The 12,644-nt window shown below is 40.4% G+C and overlaps 1 protein-coding gene across 1 annotated transcript in view; it reads left to right on the plus strand.

Moving 5' to 3' along the window:
* LOC139454007 (uncharacterized) overlaps window positions 1-12,644 on the plus strand; it is a 101,788-nt gene that overhangs the window by 13,136 nt on the left and 76,008 nt on the right. Inside the window, exons 4-5 of the mRNA XM_071235479.1 lie at window positions 11,553-11,636; window positions 12,059-12,190. Coding sequence (XP_071091580.1) covers window positions 11,553-11,636; window positions 12,059-12,190 — 216 coding nt within the window. The remainder of the gene's footprint in view (window positions 1-11,552; window positions 11,637-12,058; window positions 12,191-12,644) is intronic.

The raw sequence follows: 12,644 nt of genomic DNA on the forward strand, positions 1-12,644 counted from the left end.
TTCACCAACCCATGCTTGTTGTAAGAGGTGCCTAATGGGATCGGGTGGTCAGGCTCGCTGACTTGGTTGATACATGTCATTGTATCCCAATTGTGTGGATTGATGCTCATGATGTCAATCACTGCATTGTCTGGTCCAGACTTGATTATTTACAGACCGCCATCATATGGCTGGAATATTACTGAGTGTGGCGTTAAACAACAAACAAACAAACAAACAAACAAACAAACAAAGATGTAGAGATTTAAAGCAGAATGTTAAATATGTGTATTTTATGAATTATTTCTTTGAATACATATAATAAGTTACATATTATGATCACCATGATGAATAATGATTATGGTGTCTACAACTTTCTTCAGCTTTGTCGATTTACAATTCAACTAGCATGATCTGTAAGCAAAGAAATGCCCTTAAATATTTGCTTTATGTATCATTATTAAAATCCTAATGCAAATACAACGGCAATATTGAAAATATGTACTCGGAATACCCATTGAATGTAAATCCCTGGGACATATTCATAACACTGGGCAATAAAGTGACTTAGTGGTGATATGATATACTGATTGACTGATCAGTCTCTGGGCACTTGTATAGGAGAATACATAAGTACAGAGCACCCGCCCACTGCTTGGAGCATAGAGGGATTGTGCAAACAACAGCTTTATGATATTATAAAGAGAAAACATTTGTGTGTTTGTTATCCAGGGATTGTGTGTATAGACGATTTATAACCAGGGACACAATGCAGGCCTGTGGAGCGAACCCTTAAACACAGGGGGCGCAAAAGGAATCTGACAATAAATTGTTCCTTTGAATGACCTTGCTTGCCATTGTGTGGAAAGTTAACTAGAAGCCTGTGCGAGATTGGAAGCATATTAGAGCGGCTTATGGCCATTCTGTTGCAGTGACTCTATGATTTATGACAAGACTGTGTGTTTTGAAGAAATGAAAGGACAACACTATAAGATTGAGGTGACATGATTTATGAATGCGAGTAGAATTAGGTTATTGAACAGTGTAGAAAGGAGGTGTCGTGGGGAGTGCGAAATGTATGTATATAAGGCTGTAATAACAGCTGGTGGTGGGCCAGTAGGCATAACTGACAGTGGTACACTAGTTCACATGACAGCGATACACTATGTCTGTATACAACACTTGTGTAACACCTGGTACTGGTCCAACACGAATCACGCCAACAGGACCGCCTCCATGGTCTAGTAGTAGAGTGTCTGCCCAGAGAGGGGAAGGTTCGGGGTTAGATCCCCGGCCGCGTCATACCTAAAGACGTTAAATGATGTACTTGTTGTTACCCTGTCTGATGCTAGGCATAAAGGGGCTAAAACAAGGACTGGTCTGCTCGGAGTCAATATACTGTGTCTGAGTGGGGTATTCATGTTAAACTGACAGCAATACATTGATTCATATGACAACAATACATTGATTCACATGACTGGATTGATGCATGTCATCATATCCCAATTGCGTGGATCGATGCTCATGATGTCAATCACTGGATTGTCTGGTCCAGAGTCGATTATTTACAGACCACCGTCATATAGCTGGAATATTGCCTTGAGACTGCATTTTGACATCGGTCATGAACTCACTTTGTATGCTCAATGCTTATACAGTCCTTGTAACACCGGGTCGCTGTAATTCAGAACCTCTGCTACCAAGTAACAATTGTAAGTGATTCTTATAATCCTGAAGATCCTACATTTGTTGCTGGATATTGCTGGATATTGCACACTCTATTGTATAGGCCCACCCTGAAAATTGGAAATGGTAATTTCACGTCCGCGTTGTGAGTATTGTGTTCCAACCTCGTACAACAAACACATCTGACAAGCCCCCATTGAACAATCCCACACCGTGGTCTCAATCACTTCAAATCCACTCTCACACCCTGGGTATTAGCCCTGTTGATCCCAGCCAATGTCCCCGAGCCCCTGGATTACTGACTTCCTCAAAGGATCACACTCACACCTTGCTCTGCAGGACAACGTCGGCACCGAGGATTCTTCGAGGTTAGAATGGTCTGATAATTGGTGATAAGCATAGCCATTGTTTGTACACTTGACAGTGTGTTGACCAGCGGAGATAGGGTACGTACACACTGGTCAGTCTGGATAGAGGGAGTGACACAAGAACAGGGTATCATCGCAGGGTGCTCAGGGTGGTAATGGCTTTTGAAGAGGATGTATTGATATGTGCTTGGCATACTTGAAACTGCTGGACATTGTGTAGCCTGGAGCTGACAGAGCTCACCATGGCTGAATATTTCTGCCTTTTGCATGTCACTTCTTTGGACTTATAATTATGATATTTGCCAATATGTTTGAAATGATGAGATATTCTGGTAGAGATAAATGATTTAGCAAACACTATATCATGACTCATCATTATTATCCCCCACCTCAAAGTGGAAGGGGGATATAGGAATGGGTGCTGTCGGTCCGTCTTTTCATCCGTCCATCACATTTCGCTTCTGGAACTGAAAAAACATGATAGATATCTTAACCAAACTTGGCACATGGATAGGTCTAGTGGTTACCTGGTGCCTTTTGATAGTTTGGGATTTTTAAAAAATATATTTTTCGAGTTTCCATGGCAACGACTGAAAATGGCGGTAGTGCTTCACACTACCGGACGTGTCATATTGGCGGGGGATATGAGTATTTCAAGCTGGTTATTATTGCTTGTGGTTCTGTATCCTAGATTTTTCCTGATCATGATTGTGGGTTTATTGGTACTACCCATGCTCATCATCAAGTGGAAGCGCATTGAACTGCGTCACTTTGGCTTTCCTCACACGCTAATTTAATGACCATGATGTCACTCACTCACTCACTCACTTACTCACTCAGCTGGAACTGAATCATTACATATCTAAGTAAGACGTGCTGCCTACCTGACTCACTGAAGCTTGACCCTAAACCAATTTGTCAAAGTAATCTGTTCTGACAAGAGGCAATAAGGTATTAATTGCTGTCAGGGGGTATTTGGTTGACAGATCCTCACCTTTATGGTGTCTTCAGTGCGATGTCAACCTGGTCAATAGGACATTACTGTAGTAGTTGCAACACTTACAAACTCCCAATGACACTGACCCTATACAAGTAGACACCTGCCATCCTGTCACGTTATGTGTTGTGGCAGCCCACTTCTACACAGTGAGGCTGGTTGGATAGCCTAGTGGTTAAAGTGTTCGCTTGTCACGCCGAAGACCCGGGTTCGATTCCCGATATGGGTACAATGTGTGAAGCCTATTTCAGGTCTGCCCTGCCATGATATTGCTGGAATATTGCTAAAAGTGGCGTAAAACAATACTCACTCACTCTCACTCACTCACTCACTCATTCACTCACTCACTCACTCACTCACTACACAGTGGGACATAGTAGGACATGACATCCTCCGCTCTGTGTTGTTGGATCTCTTGCACAACTGAGTTGTGCTCTCAGCCGTCTCTGTATGGATTGGACCCATGAAGATCCGTGGTAGAACAGGTCTTCAGCAACCCATTCTTGCCATAAAAGGCGACTATGCTTGTCATAAGAGTCGACTAATCATGCTAACAGGATCGGGTGGTCAGGACTGCTGACTTGGTTGATGCATGTCATTGTATCCCAACTGCATGGATCAATGCTCATGATGTCAATCATTAGATTGTCAGGTCCAGAAGAATATTATTTTGGTGAAAAAGACAGAGTTGAAAGATAAATTTCGTGGTTTATGCTGACAGCTTGAAATGTTTATATAGGAGAGATACATTTTTTCCAGAATTTAAATGCCCATAATTAAGGGTGCATATAACACACGAGTGCGTATTAAACACGAATAAATAAGTGTTGTGTACATTGATCAATCGGAAGGGTGCTAATTGGGATTGTTCACTAGCCAATATATTAGCAAATATTGCCGTGGGCGCTTATTAGAGCAGGGTGCTTATTACGTCGAAAATGGTAGTCCATATGTCAACTTGTTACAAACTTCAGATCTGACAGGTATTTGTAGATAGGTCATCTTGTACCTTTTTTACAAATGTGGTGAAGCATTTGATATTATTTTGCAATGCAGCAATCCACGGTAATTTTTGCTGAATCTGAACTTTTTGGTTTATGGAAAGTTGCTGCTCATTTGCAATTCAAGGAAATATATTTTCACACGTGTTTTGTCCTTTTGGTCCAAAGGAAAAGGTACCACACTGACTTATGGAAATAATGATGTTTAGTGGGCTCAACAAATCACAATGTTGTATCATTGATGGAGTTAAACCTGGACATTCAACATGATGGCTGAACACATGAACCACTGCACCACTGCAGCTTGTTATAAAAGTGGACATATTCATTGTAGACTCCAAACTCTGCAACTCATTTTGAAATCCAGTTTTGGTTTGGTTTGGTTTGTTGTTTTACGCCGCACTCAGCAATATTCCAGCTATATGACGGCAGTCTGTAAATAATCGAGTCTGGACCAGACAATTCAGTGATTTACATCACGAACATCAATCCACGCAATTGGGATCGATGACATGCATCAACCAAGTCAGCGAGCCTGACCACCCGATCCCGTTAGTCGCTTTTTACGACAAGCATAGTCGCCTTTAACAGCAAGCATGGGTTGCTGAAGACCTATTCTACCCTGGATCTTCACGGGTCTTTTAAATCCAGTAGGACAATGGGTCAATATCTGTGATGTCAGGTTTGATATATGGCAGAACAGGAGTAGCGTGTACTGGTCAACCTTCCGCCATAAATATCCAGACATTCTGTTTGGACAAATTAAGGGTTTGTTTTGCAGGTGAATTTGAGTAAATATAATATACCACATGTAGATGTGAGATATTATACAGGATGGGACAACCCACAGTGTGTATGATTCAGGTTACTTGACCCTGCCTTCCTCTTCCTGTATTATTCAGGGGCGTTATGTGTCACTTACAAATGTGTAGGCACAGCCGTCTAACATGTCTAAGGTGGCTGTAGACGTGTCGAAAACCTGTGATTGTGAGTTCAGATCCCGGTTCACCCTGATTATGTTTCTAAGTATAAAGTGAGCACAATATACATGTTCGTTGGGTCTCACCAAAGTGGTAAATCTCTCAGCTTTCCCCCCCTAAGGTCAAGATGACACGCCGTGATATAACTGAAATACTGTTCAAAGCAATGTTAATGTAAACTCACTCACTCACTCACTCACTCACTCACTCACTCACTCACTTACTCATATTTTACATCTTACATTTTACAACCACAAAGTTTGATTAAAATCTTCAATCCACATCCATCCTTAAACACTGGCACATTGTTCCAAATTTTAACCCTTATTTACTCACTGAAATTGTAGTGCTGAAATACATATTATAGTATAGTTTATAAAGTTAAAATGCTGTTAACATGATTGAAACAATAAATGAAAATCAGGTCATGTACCGTTAATCACAGGCCTGTCAGGCCCCATGTCTATATCTTAGATTGCGTCGAGGGCGCTGGGGTTAAACAACAGTTAGTTGCATAAGAACAAAAGAATTGTTACTTTACAGCATTTGTAATTTTAGCCAAGTTCATTTTTCTTTTATTTATTGTGCTGCATGTGACCGACACCCTCAACTACCAAATATTTCATGGCTAATCCAGAACAAGAATTTTCATTTTGTGCTATATGATATATATCATTTTCACAAAGACTCATTATAAAGCATAAGAAATTAATACCCTATAAATATTCCATGATGTAACCATGGTTACAGGTCATGGGGAACCTGAGTTCCAGCAAGACCCCTGTAAGGAGCTTAAAACATGAGATGTATCAGGTGCATGTGACAACAGCACTGCGGTGAGTTGCTGGGGGTGTGATTGACCACTCACAGCTCGGGCTGGAGATTTGATCTGGCCATGTGTACATGGTGTGCACTCAGTCAATATGTGCACAGCATACAGTCACCATAGTCTGCAGTCCTGGTTTGGAGTTACATGCGTTTTCTTTGTTTGTTCATGTAATGGTCTACCACAATTACAGCTTTGTAATCATAAGGGGATCATTACTTGTTAGGAAGCTATTATGCATGCCATCAAAGTATTTAGGCTGAGGTTTGTCTGTTCATTATGACATACAGGGTAGTGTTAGGTTATATAGGCCCTATTTGTCAAAGCGATCTTTGTGCAACAAATGTCAGACCAGCTAAACCTCAGCCACAGATAGTTTTATTGAATATGCCATGGTCCTGACTCAGTATACAAAACAAAAAGATGGGGATCATTATATGTTTGTATCCCCGTCCTACTATCCCATCAGAACTTTTAGTCTACCCTGTCCTAGAATCCCATCACAACATTCAGTCTACCCTGTCCTAGATTCCCATCACAACTTTTAGTCTACCCTGTCCTAGAATCCCTTCACAACTTTTAGTCTACCCTGTCCTAGAATCCCATCACAACATTCAGTCTACCCTGTCCCAGAATCACAGCACAACAGTCTGTCTACCTTATCTCAGAATCCCATCACAACAATCAGTCTACCCTGTCCTAGAATCCCAACACAGCAATCAGCCTACCCTGTCCTAGAATTCCAGCTCATCAATCAGCCTTCCCTGTCCTAGAATCACAGCACAACAATCAGTCTACCTTATCCTAGAATCCCATTACAACCTTAAGTCTATGCTGTCCTAGAATCCCAGCACAACAATCAGTCTGCCCTGTCCTAGAATCACAGCACAACAATCAGTCCACTCTGTTCCAGAATCCCAACACAACAATCAGTCTACCTTATCCTAGAATCCCATCACAACAATCACTCTACCCTGTCCTAGAATCCCAACACAACAATCAGTCTTCCCCGTCCTAAAATCCAAACACAACAATCAGTCTAGCCTGTCCTAGAATTCCAACACAACATTCAGGGATCCTGCCACAACCTCATTGTATATCCTGAGAGGGTCAGAGGTAGAAATTCACCTGAAAACAGTGTCAGTCCGAATACAGAGCAGTGATAACATATTAGGACATCCCCTACAAATGCTGAAGTTCTACTAGTCCTCAAGATATCTTTAACATTAGATACACTGTCTTGGTGCCATTTTCTGTCCATGACTGGATCATCATCATGATTATTGCAAGTATTGGTTTGACTGCAATGTTATAGATGAAAAGCTGACGACAGCGTCAACCATCATTTTCTTTGTAACACACACATGGCTTTGGAATCAGTTGAAACAAGCATGACAAGTGTCAGACTGATTCTTGCAGAAGGCTATTAATGTCAATCTATGGTGGATTTGAATACGTCTCCAACACTCAATTACTTGGTAGGAAGCCAAACTGGATTGGGTGGTCAGGCATGGTAACCTGGATGATTGTGTCATTATGCCCTAACTGTGTGAGTTATTGCTTGTTATGCCCTGACTGTGTGAGATATCGCTTATTATATCCTGACTGTGCGAGATATATTGCTCATTATACCCTGACTGTGAGATATTGCTCATTATACCCTGACTGTGTGAGATATTGTTCATTATACCCTGACTGTGTGAGATATATTGCTCATTATACCCTGACTGTGTGAGATATTGCTCATTATACCCTGACTGTGTGAGATATTGTCCATTATACCCTGACTGTGTGAGATATTGCCCATTATATCCAGACTGTGTGATATATTGCCCATTTTATCCTGTCTGTGTGAGATATTGTCCATTATACCCTGACTGTGTGAGCTTTGCCCATTTTATCCTGACTGTGTGAGATATTGCCCATTTTATCCTGACTGTGTGAGATATTGTCCATTATACTCTGACTGTGTGAGATATTGTCCATTATGTCCTGACTGTGTGAGATATTGCCCATTATGTCCTGACTGTGTGAGATATTGTCCATTATATCCTGACTGTGTGAGATATTGTCCATTATATCCTGATTATGTGAGATATTGCCCATTATACTCTGACTGTGTGAGATATTGCCCATTTTATCCTGACTGTGTGAGATATTGTCCATTATACTCTGACTGTGTGAGATATTGCCCATTATGTCCTGACTGTGTGAGATATTGCCCATTATATCCTGACTGTGTGAGATATTGTCCATTATACTCTGACTGTGTGAGATATTGCCCATTATGTCCTCACTGTGTGAGATATTGTCCATTATATCCTGACTGTGTGAGATATTGTCCATTATACTCTGACTGTGTGAGATATTGCCCATTTTATCCTGACTGTGTGAGATATTGTCCATTATACTCTGACTGTGTGAGATATTGCCCATAATGTCCTGACTGTGTGAGATATTGATCATTATACCCTGACTGATTTATTCCAGGCGTAGCTTGAACATTGTGGCATCATGTCAAATAATTAATATTGGCTGTTAACATGGCTAAGAAGAGATAATTCTGTATTTTGGTGATAGAGAAATGGTAGACTGAAAGATTCTTGATAGATTGTAGGCTCTTCACAGTAAATATTCAATTGAGTGTCCATGGTATTATCATGATAATCATCACCACAATTACCATGAGGTAACTGACAGCAGGCACAGGTAAGGAGCTGAGATTGTAATCTAGATTCTGTACATCCTGATTGTGTGTAGATCATGCAGACAAAGTGGTCCACTGGAGCTCAGTGCACTTACGCTGTTATGTCATTTGGACTGCTTTGTGTGGCCCTACTTTATCGGTGATCGGTGTTTGCTTCAGAATAGCCTTTACAAAAAGAAAGTGAGTCATTTATTACTGCCGGTGAAGTGTGCACTACCATTTAGTTCCCGTACAGGTTTAAACTTGATCCCCTGATAAGACGGGTATTTCTTGGTGGAGGAATATTTGAAATTTGAAAATGTAGATATGCGAGCACTTTCAGCTCATAATGTAATACTTATTTCTTTTTCAAACAGTTGAAGATATGTATCACCCTTGAATGGATTGTTGAGAGATATGTTAGAAATGAACTTTGTGTTTATGAGGATATGCAAGTCTTCATGTTAAGGACATTCAAACTGGTAGCCTTGCACAATACTTTGTCTCATAAGCCATTTTTTTATTTAATTGGATTACCAATACCATGAATACTGTTTACTCCAAAATAACAAATGGTAAAATATTATCTGAAAAGCCCTAGTTTTATTTCCGTCAAAAACATGCTTAATTTTTCACTACAGAAATATTTTACATACCGAACCTTAGACAAAAGACACTGATAAGATAAGCTAAACTAACATTGAACACATGTGACTATGAATTTTAATATGCATATCATTATAGTTTGTCAAGTTGTAAATAAGACTGTGATATAAATGTTATCATTTTTACATTCATTGTGGGGATATGTTTTACATTCATAAAAGACTAATCTTTTGGAAACCAAAAGAGCACAAAATGTTTTTTAGAAAAACCAAAACAAACTCTAAACGAACATAATATGATTTCAAATTTTTGTAATATTCTACATTTGGAATTTAGGGAAGTGTGATAAAATTGTTTTTACATGAAGAAAATGCCATATATATGAACAGTCACCCTGTAAGCCACATATCAGTGAGATGAACTAAATTGATGACATATCACTGCCAAATTGACCGAAATGATGTGCCAAAGTTATCTAATTGTGTGAATGTCATCATATGGTCATGGACAATGTTCAATTTACTATTACCATATTCGATGTAATAAGCTCCCAGGGCGCTCTCCAAATTAGAAATAGGGGGCTCTTATTAGAATATTATTTTGGTGAAAAAAAACAAAGCTGAAAGTTAAATTTCATGGTTATGCTGACAGCCTGAAATGTTTATATACGACATATATTTTTCCAGAATTTAATTGCCCATAATTAAGGGTGCATATCACACACGAGTGCGTATTATACACGAATAATTTAGTCTTGTGTACATTGATCAATCGGAAGGGGTGCTAATTGGGATTGTTCACCAGCCAATATATTAGCAAATGTCACTGTGGGCGTTTATTAGAGCGGGACGCTTATTATGTTGAATACGGTATATGCTTTTAACTCATTTTTAAATGATACATTTTCCGCCTCAAATGTGTCAAGTACTAATCGGGGCGGTCATGTAGCCTAGTGGTTAAAGCATTCGCTTGTCACGCCGAAGACCCGGGTTCAATTTCCGACATGGGTACAATGTGTGAAGCCCATTTCTGGTGTGCCCTGCCATGATATTGCTGGAATATTGCTAAAAGCGGTGTATAACCATACTCATTCAAGTACTGATCATAAAGACTGTAAACAAAAATATATGTGATGCATAGACAAAATGCATGTGGGTGCAGTCTGCTTGAAAAGTGTTGTGTATAAATCCAATATTATGTGTTGTATGAAACTGCTCATACTTTTTGAGATTTCAGATCATGCCTATAATATGTCCTGTTTGTATGTATAGTGAGTGAGTGAGTACGTTTTTACACCGCTTTTAGCAATATTCCAGCAATATCACGGCGGGGGACACCAGAAATGGGCTTCACACATTGTACCCATGTCGGGAATCGAACCCAGGTCTTCAGCTGACAAGCGAACGCTTTAACCACTAGGCTACCCGACCGCCCCTTTTATGTATAAGTTAGATATACTACTCAAAAGAAGTTAAGGAACACTCAATTTTATCTACTATTACTATTGTTAATCCATCAACACATAACAGATTTAAAATAATCATATGAAAAAAGTGTGTGTTCTTTAAGTTTAACTTCTTTTGCGTAGTTTAATATGACCGTTTATCAATTCACATGTAATTCACATGTTTCCCTACTGACCTTGGACCTACTCAAGCTCCGATGACACTAACCTTTACCTTCACATATTTCTTGAAGTTTTTGTCACACTCCCTATTTGTACTGCAAGTAACAATTTTTGATAGTAAAAAGAGTGAAACCGCCCTAATAAAACCTACTGCCTACCTGGGTTTGGAAGGGTTGACATAGGATACATGTATGTTTTGGGCCTGTGGTACTTACCACCGAGACCGCCTCCGTGGTCTTCTGATAGAGCGTCCGCCCGGAGAGCAGAAGGTCTGGGGTTCGATCCCCGGCCGTGTCTTACCAAAAGACGTTAAAAGATGGTACTTGTTGTTACCCTGTCTGGCGCTCGGCATTGAGGGGCTAAAACAAGGACTGGTCGCCTCGGAGTCAGTATACTGTGTCTGAGTGGGGTATTCATGTTAAACTGTGGCATGGTATCTCAGTGGACTAGCACTATAAATCAGCATCAGTCCGGACTAGTACAAGCAGACACACACACACACACACACACACACACACACACACACACACACACACACACACACACACACACACACACACACACATGCATGCACGTCGCTATATAAGTGCAAAAATCTTGGATGCGACGTTAAACCCCATCTCACCTCACCTCACCTCACCTCACCTCACCTCACCTCACCTCACCTACCTTACCACCGAATTGAATGATAGTGCTGTGTCATTTACATAAGGAAAAAGAGATTGGTTTGTTTGAAGTTGACACTTGGATATATCGACAAGGCTGACCTGCTTTTCAATGTCTGCCTCTGTTTTAGGACTATGTTTCAAAGACACGGGACTTGGAGAGAGAGTTGCGGAACTTGGCGGTTGATAAGACGAGAGCGGAGACAATGTTGGAGGTATGACTCTTAGTGTACAGACGACACACGTTACGACAGGTGTAGGTTACAAGGCCAACAAAGGATGTCTGATAAAGGCTCTTTTTGACCCACAAGAAACATAAAAGTTTTCAGTTTAGAATATCGTTATGAGTGTTATAAGATATGTTCAAATAACTATCCTCATTTTTTCTGTCATTTAAAATTTTGATAATACATTTGTTTAAAAAGTGTTAATTTTCTCAAAAAATTCGAACAATTAACCCACCAAAACCCACCAACCATGAAAGATTAACTTTATTCTTTTACTCCTTTTGAGCTAGTAAAATCTACGTCACTTTGGCATTTCATCCCTCGTTCTGAGCTGCCTTACTGTGGTATAATTGAAATGTGATATGACCATTAAACCCCATCACACACTGCTTTACAATTCCTTTCACCAGGAGCTGAAATCCAGATTGTCCCGGCAGGAAGATGTCAATGGCCAGCTCCGGGACGAGAACAGCAACCTCAACCATGACATGGACCAGCTCATGCATGTCATCAGCGTGGCCCGGTCAGCAGGGCGATGGGAGGTACACAAGTGTTCGTGTTCTTAATGGTTGACTCTGTAGCCCAGCGGGTAGTGTATTGCCTGGTCACATATGTCTGGGTTTGATTCCACCCATTGCCACAATGTGTGAGGCCAATTCTTCATGTACATTGCTATGTTGCGATAGGAATACTACTGAGAACAGTAGTCCTTGCTCTGTTTTGTCCAACGATAGTCTTTTGGACTGTGTTTTGAGTAGTATCTTGTTTTAAGCATATTTTAAGATTTACTGATAGGATATATTTCTTGAATAAGAGCTGCGGTGGTGTAGCTTACTGGTTATAGCGTTCGCTTAATGCTGAAGACCTGGGTTTGATTCCCAACAAGGCTAAAATGTGTGAAGTCCATGTCTGGTGTCCCTGGCCGCAGTATTGCTGGAATATTGCTAAAAGTGGCGTAAAACCATACTCACTCACTCACTCTTGAGAAAACTACCT

The sequence above is a fragment of the Haliotis cracherodii genome, unplaced genomic scaffold, assembly GCF_022045235.1.
Source record: "Haliotis cracherodii isolate W230 unplaced genomic scaffold, xgHalCrac1.p SCAF_10, whole genome shotgun sequence".
NCBI lineage: Eukaryota > Metazoa > Mollusca > Gastropoda > Lepetellida > Haliotidae > Haliotis > Haliotis cracherodii.